Consider the following 22,750-nt stretch of genomic DNA (forward strand, 5'->3'; position numbering starts at 1 on the left):
TCTATGGGTAGCTAATAATATAATAGACGAGCTGACAATCAGCTAAGTTACCAATAAGGATCTATGTAACCTGGTTGCCATAAATGACACAGAGGTGGATGGAGCCATTTGGAGCCACTTGAATCATTGATGATAATCGATTTGATAGACAAGTTTGATAATTTTCGTCAATGCTGCAGACTGCGGGGAAAATTAAATAAGTGATAATTGTAATAAATTTTAAAAAAGTTTTATTAAAACAGTGAAATTAAATCTGTAAATGTATATTTTACATTAAAACATACGTTAAAAGACATTAATAAATATTATTATGATTAATTGCATTTTATTACACTTATTTATGTTATTCTTACTCTTTCCGTTTGCCGTACATGTGTGCAAAGTATACTGAGGAGCAAAGATAACAGGTCGTTATAACTTGGTGTGGGAAGTGTCCCACTATTTTTGCTAATCAGTGTATAAAATTTATAACATCAATTATCGTGATGGATTACTTATTTGTGAATTTCGAGATTCATTTCTTCCCCGAACTATTCAAACGTAAATTTGACCCAACATACATACAGACACAGTCCACACCTACAGCAGTGAAAATGGGTCGGATTCTAAATACATAAGTCTTAAGAATTCGAGTCATTATCCTTGCTTTTGGTTAGACCAGGTATTTTAATTAAATTCAGAATTTTTCAGCAAAATTGTTTAGGCAAGTTGGGTTGACAATACCCACAGGGCATATTAGGCAAAGCTCTGCGCAGGAAGCGACACTAGCGCAAACCGCCATGACAACGTCAGAGGGCCTACTCCGAAATTCGAAAATCGAATTTCGTGTCGTTCCGTCCCTCTTACGCTTATACTATTAAATAAATACGAGAATAAGAGGGAAAGATCTCTTTATATTTTGTTGCCATGACGGATCATGACCAAAAAACATGTTTATTAGTAAGTAACAAAATAACATGATATTTACATCAATAGTAGTGATAGAGCTATTTTTCCAAAAAATAATTGAAATAATACAATATTATGGCATCCTACGGACATTGAAGATACTCAAAAAACTTTTTACGGTTTTGTTCTAGTGCTGCACTCTGACGGCAAAAAATTGCTAGTGAAGGCAATTAATGTTTTCTTTCATACATTGGCTAGTTTGACCACATTTTTGAGTCGAAAATTCCAATGAAAAATCCTTAGAGATGCTTTTAAACAAACTTGTCCTGTATCATTTTCAAGACATAGTGTCGGTTATACATACAGTTCAATCAAATCATACAGTCTTAATGTTGTCTATTTTTACACACATCAAAAGCACAGTTTTACAAATGTTACCACATTAACAGCGAATCAAACACGTATCATAAGTTTAAGATCCTTAGGGCAGTGTATTTTGATCATTAGCATCCATTGAGTGCTCGACGTTATTGTGAATAACTTAAATAAATGACTACGTGAAGTTTATCGCCTGTAGGGGCTCTTGCTGTACCGGCCTCTTTCCTCTTCGTCGCGGACGTCCAAGTAGTGGCTGAACACCACTGTCCATAGGTACAGGTACAAAACTGTAAAAGAGAACATCGAAATTGATAAATATCCCATCAATGTGTGTGTGTGTGTGTGTGTGTGTGTGTGTACAGGTTCAAGGCTTTGTAAAATAAATTATATGGAGGCCGTGAACTTAAATGTTAGTTCATATAGTTCATGTTCAAGTACATCTTCAAATTTCACATAGTATCCCAGTAATTATTATAAATGCGAAAGTTTGTAAATCTGTTTGTTTGTTTATTTGTAACTTCATCACATCCAAACCACTGAACCCATTTAGATGAAATTCGGTATAGAGATAGTTTGAATCACGAAGAAGGACATAGGATAGTTTTTATCTCGGAAAATTGCATAGTTCCCGCGGGATAGCGATAAACGAATTTGCGCGGACGGAGTCGCGGGTAACCTAAGAAATATTTAAAATAATTTAATTGGTTTTTGTAGTAAAGAAATATTTTAATCTATCTATAAATAAAAATGAATCGCCGAAATGTATGTACAAACGCGCATAACTTCCGAACAACGACACCGTATTGGATAATTATATTATTGTTGTATTCGTTATTGTCAGTTCAGGACAAGGTTTGTTTGTGCTAAACAAAAAAAAAGAATGGAACGGGGCAAAGCCATCCAGGGCAACAGCTAATTGTAAATGTAATTAGGTAAGTACATATCATGTCGTATTTATCTTGGTACTCCTATACAAGGTGTTAAGTTAATTAAATAACTGAAAACCTCAGACACCCAAAAATATTTTTTCATGTTAAGTAAGTGACTGAATTTTTTTTTGAATATCTTCATTATTTTAAAAGATATTGGTGTGTTTTGCTAAGACAGTAATTCTACTTAATTTCTAACTCTACAATCACACAGTGACAGCAAACCGGCCAGTATTAAATTATCCAAATAGTATGCAACCTCTCTAAAATATTAACTGGCGCCTGTTGCAGTCGTAACTATTAGACTGGGCACAAAAAAGGGATTTAAAAACACAAACACTACCTTATTTAAAACATAGTATAATCGATTCTACTCTCGATTCTGAGCAAACTACTTTCTGGTTTTCAGTTATTTAATTAACACCTTGTACCTACCTATACTTATAGCGCACAATGAGAGTTTCTGTGACAGACTTCGAGATGTCCATTTGACACTTACTCACGTTTATGATTGGTTAAAATAATGAATGAGCCAATCATAAGCGAGACTGTAACGTCAAACAGTCTTCACGGGATACTAACGCCATCTAGCGATATTTCCCCGGTCAAGAAACTCATCATTACACCCCACCACGTTTTACCGGGACATTCATAAGCACGCCTTATCTTAACTCTATCTACTTACTTAAATAGAGTAGACCTCCAATTAATATGCTGGTCGCTTCCTTCACGTAGTCCTCCTCTTTCTGGTAGAGCACGATGGACGTATGCAGTACACTGATGAGAAGTCCAATGGCGAGCACAAACCCGAGTACCACCCACGGGAGCATCAGCCATGAGCGCCGCTGGAACAGTACGTCATTACATAACATTTGATTATAAATATGTAAGTATGTTAGTCTGTAAGGTATTTATTGTATGGGCAATAAATGAATTTATTATAAATGTGAAATAAATTAATTTATTATTCATCATCCCAGCCTATATACGTCCCACTGTTGGGCACAGGTCTCCTCTCAGAACAAGAGGGCTTGGGCCATAGTTCCCACGCGGGCACAGTGCGGATTGGGAACTTCACACGCACCATTGAATTGCTTCGGAGATTTTGTGCAGGTTTCCTCACGTTTTCCTTCACCGCAAAGCTCGTGGTAAATTTCAAATATAATTTCAAATGTAAAGCCGTTGTGGCCTATTGGTTTGACCTATCGCCTCTCAAGCAGAGGGTCGTGGGTTCAAACCCCGGCTCGCACTTCTGAGTTTTTCAAAAATTCATGTGTGGAATTAATTATTATTATTTATTCTTTCATTGAATTTAAAATTCAACTGTTCGTCCACTCGTTCGAGTCTCAACCTTTACATTTACATTTTGAGTGCCTCCAGTCTACCAATAGCCGTTAGCAATATCATCTTTCATATCGTTGTGGAAACTGAAAGGCGTAGAACCTTTTCGCAATCAAATTGGCAGTAGCATGGCATGTCAACATGACATATGCAAAGAAAAAGTTCCATCCTGGCAAGCGAATCAGTTTCTTCGGCTGTACATAGTACTTACAAACTTACCGAATTAGATTTCTGGGCAGCGTGTAACAATTTAATAAGAAATAAGATATAGTGACAGAAATGGATTGGTATCATGATATTTTTAACATTATAGATCTCAGTGACGGTTCAAGACAGACTGAACGATAGAGTGTTTCTCTACTATATTCTATTTCTTTTATTATAATGATAATGTGGATTGACACAAATTTATTTAATTTTATTGACAAAACCAACATCTAGTATTTTTTTATGAAAAATTAGAATGTCTTCTTTGTCTATTTTAATTTGCTACGGCAGCCAAAATTTTTAGAGCACTCTTGACTAATCTAGGCCAAAATAGAGCGAGAGCGAGAGCTCTATTTTGGCCTAGACTAGACAAGAGTGCTGGCGAGAGCCAGGCATAAGTTATGCTTTTTTAAAAATCACGGCAATTCCTCTGCCAAACACAGCAGTCAAAAACTAGTCGCTGGCAACATTACTCGGTCCTAGTCCTATGGCAAGAAAGATTTACATTGAGCTTGCATGATTACTGCGGACAAAATTTAAGGCAAATATTACAAAAAATGTATATACATTATATTTATTTATTTACTCACCTTTTTGATCGCCACGATGAGAAGGGTGCAGATCAGCACAGTGAAGCACAAACTTATGGTGAGAATGATTTTTGAAACTGTAAAAAGAAAAAGAAATATTTAATGGCATAATTTCCCTAGGGATGGGAAAGAGCAGTTTGGAGCAGTAGAAAATCGAACATTAAAATACAGCTAATTCAATAAAAAAGGCGTTTTCATACAAATTGATCAAGAATCAAAACCTTATAGTGAACTTCCAGTTGTCCTAGAAATTTGAAATGAAGATAGCCCTTATAACACAATGTCAAACTGTAAGAATAGCCGGAAAATCTTATTTTTTTTGTCTGACTGTCTATGCCAGTAACCATCAATAACAATCCTACACTGCGTATATTTTGCATAGAAGTAACATAATTTTATACTTACTATTGTATTGCTTATCCTGTTCTTCGAAGAAATAGCTGCTGAATGAGACTAGGTTGCGCGGAGCCACCCAGATAAAGACTATGGTCGCAATGGATAGCAGGATGCCCAGGACCGCCACGATGATAGAGCCATCGCGCGTGCTGGCGCAGCAGCAGCACTTTTGTAATCGTTTCATTTTTATTTGCTTTTTTTCTCAATCAATGCTGGTAGTAAATTCTTAGCACCGCATGACTATAAAAGAAAAAAAAAGAAGCATAAACAACGCTTGTTAAAAGTCTATGTAATTCATAAAATCAAAGTTTGCATTATTTAGAGCTAAACTCGATTTAAGACGTGAGTTATCCGATACAATATCATTTACTATTTAGAGTCCGTCCCAACCTATACATACGTCCCACTGCTGAGCATAGGCCTCCTCTCAGAACAAGAGGGCTTGGGCCATAGTTCCCACGCGGGCCCAGTGCGGATTCGGAACTTCACACGCACCATTGAATTGCTTCGCAGGTTTGTGCAGGTTTTCCTCACGATGTTTTCCTTCACCGTAAAGCTCGTGGTAAATACAAATGTAATTCCGCACATGAATTTCGAGAAACTCAGAGGTGTGAGCCGGGGTTTGAACCCACGACCCTCTGCTTGAGAGGCGATAGGTCAAACCACTAGACCACCATGGCTTAATATTTAGAGTACTAACTTATTTAAATATTTTGTATGTGTCGTGCCCAGCAAATATTACTAAGTGCTGGAATTTGCGCTGGCCTAAGTAATGAAAGAAAACTATTTTCAAATGATATGTCGGGATAACGTGAATTTTGTCCCTGCTCCGTGGTTTATGGCATGTGGGATGTGACATCACTCCTACCGCTTTGGCTATTTAATTTATGTTTCCGCACAGAGCGCCATGATACGTGGATTCTAAATATTTCGATAGCATCTAAAACAGGTAAGTAGGTACGTTATCTCGTCAAACTCGTTTTTTGCTTTAGGTAAGCGGTAATGTTGTCTATACAGTTGCCCAAAATCGAACACTGCCAGATAAATGTCAATCGACTGGTCAGGTTAGGAAAAAAAAATCATTTTTTGCATCTCTATCGAGCTGCCGAGTCTATCTAATCTAACATATACAGGGCATTATCTACATATTTTTGTAGACAAACTGTGTCGCAGTTTAAAAAAAAATGTATTTCAATTCATTGAAGAACGAGTTGTGTCTTTATCAACAAAGGGAAAATACAACAAAGGGAGTTGTTGTAGTGGGGTATAAACCAGGTTGGAACGAATTCTATGTTATGTACTTATGAAATAATTAGCTATTGCCCGTGGCTGCGCCCCCGTTCTAGCCTTTTTTAGGGTTCCGTAGCCAAAATGGCAACAACGGAACCCTTATAGTTTCACCATGTCTGTCTGTCTGTCTGTCCGTCCGCGAGCAATCAGGGAGTATCAATGCTAGAAAGCTGTAATTTTGCATCAATATATATACGTAAACTATGCCGACAAAATGGTACCTCCCATTGACGTAAAGTGGGGTGATTTTTTTTCTCATCCAACCCTTGTAGTATAGGGTATCGTTGGATAGGTCTATTAAAGCCATTAGGGGGTTGCTAAGACGATTTTTCGATTCAGTGATTTATTTGCAAAATATTCAAATTTAAAGTGAAAATTTTCAATAAAATCGAGCGTCCCCCCCTCTAAAATCTAAACCGGTGGGTGGAAAAATTTGAAAAAATTCAGGATGGTAGTAAGTATATAACTTACAAGGAAAACTATAACGGTTAAGTTTTCTTCAGAATTATTAGTAGTTTAAGGGTAAATAGCAGCCTAAGATATAAAATATACCTAAACTAGGAATATTCCGTACAAAATACGAAATTCTTAGAAAAATATTACTTATTTTTTTCGCAATGACTACAAAACCCTATTTCGGGCGTGTCCGATACGCTCTTGACCGGTTTTTAAAATTTTGGTAAACACAAACCATGTCCAGACAATAACAAATACAACAAAATAGTAATTCAGTGTCGCCGTTGGGAAGTTATGCGCATAGGTATGTTGTTATTGTCGCATAATTTTAAACCACCGATAACTAGAGCCAATAAATATTTTAATATTCCTGCGTTTATTTAGGAATTATATCAATTTTAATTAGCAAAAATGTTCACGACGAACCTGCCGTAGAGTCAAAATATTGTCAAATTATCCGGCAACAATTTCCAGTTTTTATTTAAAGTTTTAAAATTCAGAGTTTCTAAATGCAGTCGGTTTTTTTAAAATTTTAATATTTTTATTCATTCATATTTGATGTTCCTGTAAAAATGGTAGCTTCAAAGTACATGATTTATGTAATTGGAATGGGCTAATTATTAGTATTTATCTCATTTCCATTTATTAACAATTAAAACAATTAATTCCCTCCATATTTTTTTCACCTAGGTACCTAGTTGTTGCCGTAACCGGCAATGTCTCCAGAAATTGGAATATTTTCTTAGTGATACATTCCCGAACTAAATACTAGTGAAACATGCGCATGATTCAATTGGTAACAGCCACCGTAATGTAACAGTTTCCGACGCTAAAAAAATCAGGTCGGCTTATAACCGGAGCGGTACATTGGCTAACGCAATCTAAATCTGGAATCACGGGATAGACCAATAACTTGGGTATTGATTCGTTGCGAAATGCAAAAGTAACGGCACTCATTTATAATTCACTAGCTAAGATTGGTTTTTTGGAATCTTTTTGTATTTTTTTATTTCAATTCCAAATTTTTTGTTACTTTTACGGTCATCCCGTAAAACCTATATCGAAAATACAAACTGAAATATAGATGCACAGAAAAACCAGAAAAATAAGACCAGCGCTGGGAGTCGAACCCAGGTCCTCGGCATTCCGTGCCGTGTGCTATACCGCTACACCACCGCTGGACAACGATACAGACACGAATTTCTCATAAGCACCTCATATCTCACGGGCTGTTGCCCGCGACCCGTTATCCCGCGGGTATTACGCATTTTTCCGGGATAAAAAAAGCCGCATGTCTTTCCTCGGGACTGCAACTAACTCCATACCAAATTTCGTCTAAATCGGTTCAGCAGCTGAAGCGTGAAAGGGTAACAGACAGACAGAGTTACTTTCATATTTATATTATTTGTAGACATTTAGTAGGGATAGGGATTGAATCTTTAAAATATTCAACAGAACAGTTTCGCAGTCTCACTTTGCATTTCCCGACATCGGCAAGAGAGCATAGGAGGCAAAAGGTGCCACATGTGTGATTTCTCCGTTCCTCACTTTCCCATACAGGGTGAAATTAAAATCGTGAATCCAAATTAGTGTTTCATACTTACTCAGTTAATGCCGGACAATATAATTCATTGACTCATTTGTTGAAAAAAGTCTGAAAAAAATTTGCGGTTTTCATACATTGTTCAAATTAAATCATGAAGTCAATGTATGGAAACAGCAAATTTTTTCAGACTATTTTCAACAAATGGGTCAATTTGGATTCATATATTTCAATAACTTATACGCTCATGCATACCATGCCATGTACGAGCACTTTCAGTATCATTTTTTATGACGAAGTACATATATCCATTAGCTTGAAAATTTTGCCAAAGTTGAAGGCAGTGTACGGTTAAAAAACTCTAAAAAACGAAATATATATGACCCTTGGAAATCTTTCTAAACAAGTACATAGGTAATATACATACATACGAGTACTTATCTTTTTTTACCTGTATGTACTTCTTATATGTACTTCTATTTCTTGTACTGCTTATGATGTTATTAGGTATAGATTAAACGTAAGATCAAAAATGTCTCCTGAATAATTAGAAATTACTTTTTAATTGATCTAAGTGCCCGCAGAAACGACGAACTTCGCTTGTGCCAACGAAACCTTGGTATATTTTCTATTCCAAGCTGTTGCCTCCCCTCCTGTGGTCACCCAAGTCGTAATCAGTGCCGAAGCTCTACCCCGTCTATCAGTCGACATTGGCCTGACCCAGTTTGCAGATCGCATGGCCCCATTATCACGGTAAACACCCCGCTTTTATAGCACGGCTGAGGGACACACCTAGACATATTCCGACCTGCGCAATTTGCAAAAGCTTTTAAGCAATCTTGGAAATATTAAATTCTAGGAATGTCTAAAATTATCAGACGGTTGAAAAATTTCAATACTTTAATAAAAAATACCTGTTTTTTGGCGTTCTAATTTGATAGAAATCCTACTGAGAACTAGAAATTCTTTCGTTAATTAAATGGTGCAGGTACTTTCATCGACTCACTAACGTGTTTTTAGGGATTTTGACAAATCTCTAAACAAATCCGTTGGAATAAAAAAATGAGTTTCCAGATTCAGGGGTTTGATGAAATGACTTCCCGTCAATGGATTCGCCATTTTAACATCCTGCTTATTTGGTCATATCCCTTAGAGATTTGTTCAAGTCTCTGTTTTGACCAATTCCCTGCGATATAAATATATATAGAGATTAAACACATAAACCTCCTCTTGGGCTTCACAACAATCGGGTAGAAATAGACTAGTTCCATTGACTTATTAGTCTGTCTGATTTCAAATCATACTTTTAAGTGGTACAAGCTGTGCCTTGTCACTGCATGTCGTCAGCAATCGCAAAACCATGTACGGGTATTATTATGTAGATACAGTCACCTGCATTGATATCTGCCACAGTAGAGCATACAAAACTAAAATCTAAACCGTTGAGTGGAAAAATTTGAAAAAAATCAGGATGGTAGTAAGTTAAACTTTCAAGGAAAATAAAACGGCTAAATGCTTGAGAATTATTAGTAGTTTATGAGTAAATAGCAGCCTAAGGTATAAATATACCTAAACTCGAAAGTCAAAAGTAAATACGAAATCCTTAGAAAAATATTACTTAATTTTTTCGTAATGGCTACGGAACCCTATTTTGGGCGTGTCCGACACGCTCTAAGCCGGTTTTTTTTTAATTAACCTTATCTTGGTACTAGTTTGAAGTCGGTGCCTTAGCACGAGCCAGGAGGAGTGATAGCTAGAAGCCCATCAGGTAGACGACTATAGACTCACTCCTGATGGCTAGTGCTGAGGCACCGACTTCAAACTAGTACCTAGATTAAGGCAAATTAAAATTTTTATTCTTTTCAGTTTTTTTGACGGTTAATTTTTTTGTTTTTTTATATTTTATAACCTTTTTCCCACCCTTGAGGTAATTTATCCTTGAGGTTTTCTCCAAATTTGTATAATACACACTTTAAGGTATTATACCCTATCCAATAAAAAAAGAAATATCATAATCGGATCACTTTAAAAAGTTATGCCTGGTCATACATTGCAATCAGTGACCGAACAATCAATCATCCGCGTTGTTGTGTCAGATATTGGTGCTGGTGACTGTACATGTCTTCGGCGCTATATTTACGAGCCTACTTTCTTTTACTTACATTATGAACAGCAATTAAAACGTAGTTTTTTACAAGCTTTTATTTATTTATAATCAAATCACATATTTAATCTCGAGACAAGACATTGTGTCATAAATGTCACAATCAGAATATTATAATCATAATAAATCACGAAGCGTGATTCCATGTTGGGCACAGCGGTTGACGCACACGCACGATTCTGTCTGTATCAAGAATAACAGCATGACAGCGAATCACTAGGTGTTACTTCATCCGTATCTACGTACCTAATTACTTCTAGGAAAGGAACATGTTCATGCAGGACACAATAAACATATACAGTACTTAGCAAATTTTACTATTATATCATTTTCAAATATCATCACATATTATATTATACGCAACTTTAGTGGATAAAGCGTTGAGATAGTTTTAAAAATATTTCGAGACGCACTGTACCTACACAGATCTTTTATTTTTTCAATACGGTTGCGTCACTCAACAAGCTAATGTTGCGGATCGCTGTCTTTATTTCGATTTAATGCTGATCTAGATATGAAGAGTCCATAAAAGTTTGACTGCCTTTACACAAACATGCTATTTTAACCGTAGATACTTTATTCTGGTGTTCTGGAACAAGAAGCAGAACCAAGCCAAACTCTACTGATGAATTTTATTTTACAGATATTTGGACTAAACTAAATGAAGATAACTGAGAACAAATTCACTTAACATATAACGACGTACTTCTCATTCATAGAAACAATCGTTCGTCGTGCGTACGAGCTCAAGTAACGGAATCGTAATCTTCGACGAACAAACAATAAGAACATTGTGTGAGCACAATACGAATAGTACAACTGTGGCATTGACTCGTTATGACTACGGAGACATCAATGTACTCGCTGAGTACTACTTAGACTTGTATAATTAATGTGGGAATTAATATTTTCTCTAAAGCTTTATACGGTCTTAATACAAGGTGATTCGGGACACGTGAGCAGGACCAACTCTACCGGATTCAGTTAGTTAAAGCTACTATATCGTACAGTCGTCAGTACCAAAATCTGACACAAAATAACTAAATTCTGATACGATTCTATTTCTAGGGCTGGTGGACGTAACGTGTCAGATAGTTATACACGCTCTGCTTTGGGAGATATATTAGATGACTGTACTAGTATCATGGAGTTTTTCTTAACGTTGAAAACAATCCCACTTAATATCCCACTTATCCCACTTCCCACTAGTATTATAAATGCGAAAGTTTGTAAGTCTGTTTGTTTGTTTGTTACTTTATTACGTCTGAACCGCTGAACCGATTTAGATGAAATTCGGTACACAAACAGATTGAGTCCCGGCAAAGGAAAAAGGATAGTTTTTATCCCGGAAAATGCATAGTTTCCGCGGGACAGTGAAAACCGAATTCTACGCGGACGGAGTCGCGGGTAACGGCTAGTAAGTATTAAATTGTTTCTAAGTCACTTTGCAATAAAAGGGGGGGGGGGGGTTACTTAAATAATATTTATAATTTTGAACGATCCATTATCAATTACTAATTACTGAGGGTGTAGTGTTGGTCCTGCTCATGTCACCTGAATCACCCAGTGTTTGTATTTAGTAGCATTTTCCTATGACTTTTTTATCAAAATAAATTTATATGTGTTGGTCAGCACTTTCAATTGGTATTTTTGGAATTCACTTTGGTAGTTCTGAAGATTAGATATACTGATTCCGTGTATTTAAGCAAACAAAAAATTAAAGCCAAGTACCTACACAATTATGTATTAGTAAATATATGGGTCAAATGGCTACATTCGTACCAGTATCATTCAGTTGCAACAACTGAAAACAAACATGGTGCCAAGAGACAAAAACAGTCGCACGGGCAGAAGTCAATGACTTTGCTAATATAAAACCTACTCGTCGACCTTCGCATGATCATGATGAAGGACCCATCAATTTGTCATCGTAATATCTTTTTATTTCGGTAACACATTACGGAGCGGAAATGTACACTATTTAGAGAAGCTGAAAACCCTCCGACATTGTCATTTTAAAGTTTAGTATCTCAAAAACAGCAGAGTCGCTTATATTAAACAGAGCTAAAGACCACCGAAAGGAAAGTCGCTTTCACGTTAAAAACCGCATCGAAGTCGGTCCTTCCGTTTGAGAGCTACGATGCCACAGACACAGACAGATAGACAAACATTTAGCGTCTAACTTAAGACACCCCTCTATTTGCGTTGGGGGGTTAAAAAGACTTTCACCACTGTCTGTTATTGATATCTCTGTGGTGTCGTTTCTGTATTGTTTGTTTGATTAAAACAGAGATCGCATCACTGAATGTCTATCATACATAAGTAACATAACAGCAACTTACAGAGAGTGGTGGAACAGGAGGTTAATTTGTAATTATATTCGGTTACATTTCATCGCTGCTAGGTGTGGTCGCAGCCCGAGACTGGGTGTCACAGTCAAAAATGTTTGATGGTAAGCAAGATTGCTCTATACTTTTTAGAGCTCTTTAGTTTTAATAGTACATTGTGTCTTAAGGGCGGTAAATAAGGAATTACGAACGAGAGTCTATTAGAAGCCCGAAGTCGAAGACTGAGGGCTTTAATGAGTCGATGTTCGTAATTCTAGTACCGCCCTTGCGATATACAATGTTTTTCATCACATTTGCGGGTAAAATTTTATATTTGTAAGAGAAAAAATATAATTGTTCCAAATATTGGCGATACCTTAGGCTGTGCTCTTGGCAGCGCCGCCCTCTACCTCCCCCTCCCGCAGCATGCGCCGCAACGTGCGTGTGCATGTAGACGATGTAGTCCTGCAGCAGGAGCGCGCGCACGCGGCACGGCGCAGCAGCATCAGTACGGGCACTGACTCATGCGACCGACCTTGGGCTTCATGACAAGAAAATGTGTACGCGCAATGACTCATTTACCGACCACGGGTTTCATGACAAGCACATTAAGGTCGAGGGTTTTATTTGGGGGGTTGCAACCAAGGTAGCCTGCATGTTATGACACTGTTTACGAGCAAGTGTGACGAAAAAGTATTTTTTGCTGTCTATGATTTGTCATTATACTTTTTTTTTTCCACGACCGACATCAGTGCCATATTATTTGATCCTTAATAATAGCAAGTATACCACCAAGAAAGATTTTGGGGGAAGTAGTTTCTTCCTGGATCTTCCCTTGGACCGCCACTTATAACTGTTTTCTGTAGAATGAAGCAGTTTATGAATTTATCAATTAAAATTTTGGGTTAGAAGACAACGACAATTAATATACATAGTTGCCATAAATAGCAGTGTTGGCACACATTGCAACAACTTGGTACTCACTGAGGTCATTAACGAAATTGAACGTGAAGTCATTGACAAACCTACTAATTCGGTCATTTAAGGAATGAGAAGAGGTCAATCTCGGAATGAGAGATAATAAGCTGGAGACTCGTATACAGCTTCGTTTTGGTTTCCTAAATGTTGTCTCAAAAGTCACATTTAATCTCGTGTCTGCGTCGTAAGTTATTCAAGGTCAAATGTCAAAAAAGGTTTTTCGCGATTATCTCGGTTTCTATAGCTCCAGTGATGTTAACATTTATTACAAAATTGTAGAGCGGTTTGAGCGTGAAGAGATTTTAACAGACAGACAGATAGCCAGACATACGGACAGAGTTACTTCCACATTTATATATGTACTTACATAAAAGAAGTTGAAATAAGTAACTACTGCTTACGAATGTTAAAAAAATATTGGCACTCGAAAAGACACACAAGACATGAATCAAAATCGATACAAAGCGTATATTATTAAATCTACCTACGACTAATACTAATTATAATTCTTTTTGGTTCACTAATTACCCGTTCAATAATCAAATTTTAATAGATTTTTGATTTTTCTTAATATTCAACAACCTCTAACTCCGTGGTCTCTTTTGTATTATGAGCTTAATAAATATTAATTAAACAATGCCGTCGCTACAATTGATCAAATTGATCTTGCGCAAGCCAGTGTACGGTATCACAGTAGATCGAGACCATCTGTGTGCAATTGAGCCGCGCATTCCCCTCTGTATTGACACAGGGTCCCTATTCAGCTTTCTTCATGTGAGATGTAGTGTATGCCCATATTAACATTTAAAACTATACCGAGAAAGTTGATGTGATTCTTCGCACGGAGATGTTGTTCTTATGGGTGCATCTGATAGGTCAATATGAAAACGCCTAGATTTTAGGCTTTATTTTCTGGATCACCGGTATTTGGGTAAAGATAATTATCGATTTGGTAACGTTCCTAAAAACGAGAGAAAATATCCGAAACTATTCGTGCCAAGTGAAAATTTAGAGAAAAATCCAAAACAATTAAACAGGGTGAGGACCTGCGGTCCAGTTCTTATCTCAACGGGGCAATGCCGCAAGTATTTTTTTAATGATCTTTTTAACAAAACTTATAAAAAAATATCATACTTAGGTGTTGCTAAATACGTCTTCTTATATGACGTAACATTCTTATTAAACACAAACAAACTTTAAAATTGAACCTCCTCCTTTTTTGAAGTCGGTTAAAAATACTACCTACCTTAGATATTAAGTTTCTCATGTAAGTGTTAAATTGTTTTAATGGGAAATAAAGATTCTATAAACCGAATGTTTAGTTAGATATACTTCCTCTCCTTGCCATTTTTCGCATAATGTAAGATAATCGCTTAAGATAAAAGTGAGACTATGAGTCTCGTTTCTATATCACATGGACGGGATCAAATAGACCCCTCAATGCCCACACAGACGGGTTCCCAGATGAGACGCATTCATTCACTACACCCACGCCGTTACATTACTTCTCACCATAGCTTCTACTATTTATCTATTAGATAGTTTTGATTCTTTCTGTTCAATTTAACTGATTAGGTTCAGGAGCATTGCAGCATAAAGTTATAATATTTGTCGCTGCAAAGCGTGCTTGTGTAGGAATGTGTCATGTCATGTACTTATTTTAACGATATTTACGATCACTTTCTGGCTCTATAATCGACTCCAAAGTTTCTAGAGGTGCTATGTAATATTTTGAGAACCGTGATTTGAACATGTGAAATAAAAAAAAGTTCACATTTACTTCGATTTTTGTTTTAGCTTTTATACGAAGGCCATCACACACATGACAGGGATTAATTATTTTTGTTTGGTCCCTATAAAGAAGTATACTCGTAATGAACTATGTAAAACTATGATCCGTGTTTAAAGTTTATTTTTATTTTTAATAAGAAAATGCATAAAAATCTGAGTTAGCTTAGAAAATACTAAAAGTCATTTAAAAAAGTTTTTCTAAACTTGTAACGGTGTCCTTGCAATCTATACTTTGATGTCATTTTGCATATTACCTATGTAACGAGAGAATGGTTAATCTATTGCGGGCGTTAAGTAGCTATCCCGTTCTTTAACAATAAGGGAACTTACGTCCTAAATAAAGATTAGTGTGATACAGAGGGAATGAAATGGATGGTAATTATGATTCATGATGTCATACGTGAGGTTAGAACGAGAGCAAAGTCAGTGTCATTTACCAATCAGCCGCGGCCTTGTTTTATTTGCAGCTGCGCTTATCGTCGTGTATTTGAATAACTTTATAGTTTCAATGTTTTATAGTAAATTTTAATACAATCGTGAGTTTTGCAACGTGGGCAATGCTAGGAGCGCCAGCGAAGGTAAACGTTAGACTGCCGCCACTGCCGGGCACTGTTTTTAGTAGTTGCCATCTTTAATTTTAGAGACGACAGCAGGGTCTCATCTATTGGGCTTTTGCATGTTGAACACTAGGACATTTACCAAGAGACACATGGTTCGCCTAATGTCAAGTGATCACGATCACTCACCGCCAATAAGCACCTACAGAACCATTGGGACTTGTTTACAATGTACGAGCAATGTCTTACAGGTCAAGCTAGCCAATATGAGAAATCGAATTGTACTAAATGCGTGATATGACGTCAGCGTCCACATATAATCGCATTCAGTCACTTGGTACATGCACACGCTCTGTTACATCTGTGGTAATGTAAATTAGTTAACAATACACGTCTTAGCTAAATGAGATTAAACGTTTCTGTGTCAATACGACCTCGAATGCCGTTTTGAGCGACAGTTTTAACAGCGTATTTATAATAACCGATACAGCGCTGCTCAGCCAAATTATTACCTACCAAATATTATCAACCAAATATGTCGAAAAATAACGTTTTTAGGTAACTACATGATCTTTAATTTTCCTTCCTGTTCGCAAAAGTTAAGCGTATGAGAGGTTTGCAATTATGTTTGCAAAAAGATCGACTGTAAAATTGTAAATTGTATAGGTACCTATGTCAGGCATCATGTAACACTGAAGGTTTTATTTTCTTTCCAAAAATAATGAAGCTTCATTGTTGGTAACTAAATACATATTGAGAAAAAGAGAAAGATAAAAGTTCAGATTTAAGTTATAGTCTTCTTCCGATTATTTTTTTTACCACAATTAGCCATTTAAAGTTAGACATTAGATGTTTATATTTTCTTCATGAAAGGCATCATTTTTTTTTCGGGCAGAAAAGTCCAAGAAAGGGGTTAGCCATTTTACACAGATCGCGTTTTTGTTTAACTATATATGGCCATGCAACTCATGAACTTCAATGTTAAGCTGTAGGAATTGATCAAGGTTAACCACCGGTTAGTCATCTTTTTTTTAACTTTGCAAAGTTTATGTAACGTAACTGAGTTGAGGTTGAGAATTCTACGAACAAAACATATTTTAGTTCTTATTTCACTTATGAATACATAATATATATAGACTGCCAGTCTGGAGAAAATGCTAAGGTACCTAAATACTTATTGTCGTTTTTTGATCTGTATTAAATAAAGCAAGTTTTTTTTATGTAAGAGGGGCCAACGAGCGTGCGGGTCACTTGATGGTATGTAATCACCGCCGCCCATAGACACCCGCATCACAAGGGGTATCACAGGTGCGTTGCCGGTATTTTAAGAGATTGATTATTATTCATTTTTTAATTGATAGTCTTTTTAAGTACTTGAAACAAAATCAAAAAGATCTGAATAAAAACTGGACCAGATTATTAAGGAACGATTGAATAAATCGGTGACATCACCGGGTTGAACAGTTATTGCGATGTGTAATCCAGTATGCCAGAATCGTGACTCATACAATGTTGCAGTTGGTATGATCAACATCCGAGGTAACGAATCCCACTTCAACCCATAAATCTAAGGGCTCACAGTTTTGTTTCATAAGTTTCATAACATAGGAATTTACATGATGTTAATGTAGCGCCTGAACAGAGATATTGTCGAACTTGTTACTTTTACTAATTTTGTTTTGTTGGGTTCAGCCCAAACCCCAATTGTAAGAATTTTAAATAACAATCATGGATGTCATCGAGATATACGAGTATGTATTGAGTTATCTCACTAATGTTATAAACGTGAAAGTTTGTAGTCTGTTTGTTTGTGATCCGCTGAACCACTTCAGATGAAATTCGGTATACAGATAGTTTGAGACCCGAAGAAGGACATAGGATATTTTGCAGTGGACAACAATCGTGAATAAAGAATTTATTTTTAACGTTATACCGTAAGAGTTTTGTTTGTGCTTTGTTCTGAGAAATATTAACTAGGTACAGTCATCACCCTTATTAAATTCATCTTGAAGACCGCAGTCGTAGCCCTGACTCTTTACTGTTTCTTAATTTAAATTCAAATATTTAAGTAATTAGGTATCCGTAGCTTCGTTCCTCATTTTATATTCATATAACTAAGGGACATTGTTGACTTCAATTAAATATAGTATTTATACAGTTTTATAAAAGTTGTGACCTAAAGTTTAAGAATATAATGTTTGTTCATGAAACTTAATTCATTTTATATGAGGTCAATTTCCTAGGCAATTTGTTAATCAATTTTGACAAGCAATTCAATAGATACTTACGCTTATTGGTAAGTGGCTTTTTAGATTACTATTTAGTTTAGTTTAATTCAACGTAAAATACGACGCGTACCTAGACACTTGCTTAATTTTTCGCATAGGTACCTAATCACTTGATTTGCAACGGTAGTTCTAAATTCATAGTTTTTTCGCCATTGATTGCAATTGCAACATACTTATAGGTACCTACTACGTTAATGAAAACAGTAATCAGTGACTAAACAAAGGTGAGAAAGGCAAAGTCTTGTAAATGAGCTGCTGTTGATTCAACTTTGTTCCATATACGGTGCTAATTCGGCAATAGGTCATGGACCCCAATACTTCTTTATAGTTTTGAGTGGAGTTGATTTAATGATGTTTTTTTTTCTAATTAAGCCGGTTTTCGCATTATCCTGCCTGATGCTAGTTTTTTACTGCTTGTACAACTAATAATTAGTAAAATACAGCGTCAAGTACGAGTCGTACTCGCATATTTACCGTGGGTTCGGTAGAAATGTGTCTACCTACATATAACTAAGAATTAACGAATTTGAGTATTTGATATTAATTTCAGTTTGAAATAGCTCTACGCGTTCCTGGGAAAAAATATCTCGACAGACGGACAGATGAGAAACAAAGTGAGGGTTCCGTTTTTGCCAACTAAGGCACGGAACGGGACCCTCAAAAACAAGTAATAAGAGTAGTGGGTGGTAAATAACGAATAATAAAATGACATATACATATGTAACCACTTAAACAGAAAGTACGGGATTGTTGTGGATGCTGTTTTCTAAGTAAGTGTTCACAACGCCTTATCGAGCGACTCCGTGTATGGAGAGCCAGGAACAAACCTCACCGACAAGCTCTCACGTATTACAAGTATGTCACCGAGAATCTCTTTGGAGTGGGTACCTAACCAGCTATACTATACAGTGGCGTAGCTATCGTATGGCCAGCAGCACTAGGGCCCCGGAGCTCAGGGGGCCCTGTAACCTAAGCTTTGTAAAAAGAGGCGCATAAAAAAAAAATCTCGTGAGCCATTTTTAAAAAAAAATTTTGACAGCCAATATAAGTTCAAGCTACGTGGAAAGAGGGGGTGAGGCCCGATTCTTTCTCTACGCACCGGAGCCCTTGTCCACCTAGCTATTTCTGCTTCGTTTCTAATGGCAAAAAATGTGAGAAAAAAACTAAATCTAGATTTAATCTTTAAATTTGGTTTAAGCTTAACGGTTACATACTTTTTAACAGTACTTTGACCCAGTGAAGGGTAATTTTGGCCCAAATAAAAACCACATGTAGAAGGGTCTAATAAAAACACTAAAGCGTGGTTGGTCAGCTAAAACTAACCACATGGCAATTATTATAAATGCGAAAGTTTGTAAGTCTGTTTGTTTGTTTGATACTTCATCACGTCTAAACCATTGGATCGATTTATATGAAATACGCTATACAGATAGGATGAGTCCTGGAGATGGACATAGGATAGTTTTTATTCTGGAAAATTGCATAGTTCCCGCGGGATAGCGATAAACGAATTCTACGCGAACGGAGTCGCGGGTAACGGCTAGTATGTTATAAATTTAATGCAATAAAAAAGTTAATATCAATGGGAAATAACCCTTTAAGGCTAAAGTACCCGATCTTACGCTACGTAACTGTAACTTTAAATTTACATACTTAGGCATTTTTTATTTCAGCTAGTGGCCATAAGATTAATAAGTCTACTAACAGTTTTAATTGTGAATTATCTTTTTTACGTATTTCTAATAGAAAGAACTGCATGTGACATTGTGAAGTGTGTACCTACTTTAGTTATTTGGGGATTCCAATCCGTTGTTTGTTTTGCTGTTACAAGTGTTTCCGCTGTCCCAGAATATTAAGTACCTATTATAATACCAATAGGTGCCTAATACCAACGTAGGTAAATATAAACAAACACACATACAAATATATTTATGTTTCGTATTCAAAAAGAACGCTAACGGCAACAGTAATAACTAGAAAATATCGAAAACAAATTGAAGAAAGAATTTTAAAATATCAAAGTAGTCAGATCGTCTCAAACTTTTTTCGTTGCAAGTTAAAAACTTTTTATGTTGTTGTTTTTCTTTTTACGAATTGAAAACGTTTCAGTAATAAATTATATTTAAGTAGCCGTCTTTACTTGGTATTCTCCTAAAATGGTCTGTGAGCCCAAGTAGGTACGAAGAGTGTAGGTCGTTGTTTACAAGAGCCCGGAACACCGAGGCTGTTGGCGATGGCGTCCCACACTACAAAACAGGTCCATATCCATATAGCACACGGTACAATTGGTTTGGTTTTAAGCAATTTGAAAGCTTTTTTTTATTAAAAAAAATATCACTTTGGAAAAACGTTGTTTTGAGGCGCTACAGTCGCGCTATAAATGTATAAGCAGCCCGGATATTGATATTACTCATTTACTGTAGGTCGGATATACTACTCACTGAATTCAGATTATTTTAAATACTTATTTTTTTTGTCAAATTTTAATGTCATTCCACGTAATCGTATTGGCAATGTGGCCACGACGATTAAAATCAATTGAAAGTTTTTGATCAATGACATTAATTATACGACTGCTCAATGAATAAAAGTGTATTATTTTATACCTAGATCTAATTAGAAGTGCAGAAACTCTGGGTGCATTAAGTCCACTAAACTATATTAAAAAAAAATTGTAAACTATGTAAAATGTTAACACAATATTTATTATTACCCATCACATGTGTGTCAATGCTACGGTTAAATGACGAGGCGGATGTCGCAGAAATAGATTCTAAACACTGCTCCGCGTCTTCGTTTTGTGTACCTCCGTACGCGCGAAAACAATACTAGTCGTTTTTTACTCCGTTAAACCTACTACTTAAGTAGGTACGTACTTGATTGTATACGTATGGACCAATATAGTATAATAATAAAGCACGTGGCTACCATAAACACCAGCACCATGCCGTAATCTTTACCTACTAGATTCTAAGTATATGAAAATAAAATTACATGATGCTAGATATAGTGCAGATATCGACATAAATCCCTTCGTTATTGCCATCATTTACTGGTTTTTAATGGATTTACGTTCCCTTAATAATTATAATGTTATTTTCGGCATCTTCGCTTTACGCTCACCTGCGTGAGAGGATCAGAGATGCTGCGTCTTAAAACATTATTAAAATATAAATAACTTACAACTCACACCGCTCAAGGTAAGGACGCGGACAAATGTATTTTCCAAGTAAACCAAGGTCTTGCCTTATGTAAACAAAATGATCATTATAAAACAACAGCCGTTTAAGTTTCTTATCTTAATAATGAACGTTAATAAATAGTCACCTTTTCTTCCGATGGGAAGTCAAAGCTTTTCTAAAAACTTGACACTTTTCTGGACACTTTTTAAATTCACACTCTTCAAACGCAGTCGGGAATTAATGAAACAAATAATAATCGAATTATAAATGCGCGCGGAAGCGTAAACTAAGAAAAGAAGCGATATACTCGTTCTACAAAGATCGTGTGACTAGTGTAGGGTGAGACGCGAGTGAACCGAGTAGCGTCAAGTCAACGTCAACAGCTAGCATCAACTCGCGGCATTTCTGCCCGCGGGCCCGTGTGCACTGACGCACGACCATGACGATGACGCTGACCGCTGACATAATCGCGGTGGTATTCTGGAACCGCTCTTTGTTATTCCTTATGATTCGTGTTAATAAGTAACTGGGGCGTGATAGAGTCATTTTATGGTAATCCCTGTGACAGTATGTAAAATTTCTATCGTCTTTTTCTTATTGACAAGTGATTAGTATTAAAGGTATTATTGTTAAAGTGACTCTAACATAAACATCTAGCGTCAGTTAGTCTATCAACTCAACATAAAAGTAGTACCTAGAGCAGTATTATGAAATTATGTACCTACTTAAAAACTTTGTTTAGGAATGAAGGGTACCTGTATTGTTTAAAAAGTTAGTTGATTATTGAAGAAATAAGGACAAGTCATAAAAAAATAAATTTAAATAGCTCATAGAAACAGTTGTTCCAACGAAAAAAGCGCCTTACACTTTGGTTTGAGCAACCAAATTAATAATGAAGAGTTGCCTCTACTGAATCTTGCTTCGCGCTCGGATTATTTAGAAGAGTAGAGAGTCCTTGTTAGCTTAAAATATTATGACGAATTCGCGACTGTTTTATTCCAATATATTTCTTAAATTAGAAAGAGAAAACGAAAAAGGAGAAGAGAAATATAGGTACAAGGTACAATACAATACAAAAACTCTTTATTATTATACACCAGAAATAGTAAGCGATACAGAAAAACAGGTACACAGAGAAAATTACAAGGTAAGCAATAGACGGCCTTATCGCTTAATAGCGATCTCTTCCAGGCAACCTTTTTACAGAAAGAAGGAAGGACTAGTTTGCAGCACTACTAGATACTAGGTACTTAGATGCTGCAAAATAAAATCGAAACGCTTGACGACTGTGAGGCGATTATTTATTTATTTTATATGACTATTTACTCCATATTTTTAAACTTTGGTACATTAAGATATTTTAATTATGACTGCTGTCTGCAATATCATCTTTTTAAGTATTGTTTATAGTTGTTGTTTCTGTAACACACCCGGTGCCCGGTACC

At 36.2% G+C, this 22,750-nt stretch overlaps 1 protein-coding gene across 2 annotated transcripts; it reads right to left on the bottom strand.

Annotated features, from left to right (window-relative positions):
- Nucleotides 1-213: 213 nt before the first annotated feature.
- Nucleotides 214-21,731, bottom strand: LOC141429033 (uncharacterized). Of its 2 annotated transcripts, none has more exons than XM_074089179.1 (5): nucleotides 21,451-21,731; nucleotides 4,739-4,969; nucleotides 4,334-4,410; nucleotides 2,881-3,040; nucleotides 214-1,553 (listed from the first exon to the last, which is right to left on the bottom strand). In XM_074089179.1, the coding sequence occupies exons 2-5, from the start codon at nucleotides 4,911-4,913 to the stop codon at nucleotides 1,453-1,455; spliced, it is 513 nt and encodes a 170-aa protein (XP_073945280.1). In that variant the 5' UTR covers nucleotides 4,914-4,969; nucleotides 21,451-21,731; the 3' UTR covers nucleotides 214-1,452. The 2 variants fall into 2 exon arrangements, with proteins under 2 accessions (XP_073945280.1, XP_073945281.1); XM_074089180.1 differs by lacking the exon at nucleotides 21,451-21,731 and adding an exon at nucleotides 21,307-21,369.
- Nucleotides 21,732-22,750: the final 1,019 nt, after the last annotated feature.

This window comes from Choristoneura fumiferana, chromosome 6 (genome assembly GCF_025370935.1).
Source record: "Choristoneura fumiferana chromosome 6, NRCan_CFum_1, whole genome shotgun sequence".
In the NCBI taxonomy this organism is placed as follows: Eukaryota; Metazoa; Arthropoda; class Insecta; order Lepidoptera; family Tortricidae; genus Choristoneura; species Choristoneura fumiferana.

Excerpts from the sequence above, each read along its gene's own strand:
- LOC141429033 (XM_074089179.1), bottom strand. The coding sequence starts at position 4,913 with ATGAAACGATTACAAAAGTGCTGCTGCTGCGCCAGCACGCGCGATGGC. Across the intron at positions 4,411-4,738 it reads ACAGGATAAGCAATACAATA|TTTCAAAAATCATTCTCACC; the intron begins GTAAGTATAAAA and ends TTCTTTTTACAG. Across the intron at positions 1,554-2,880 it reads TGGAGGTCTACTCTATTTAA|TTTTGTACCTGTACCTATGG; the intron begins GTAAGTAGATAG and ends TCTCTTTTACAG.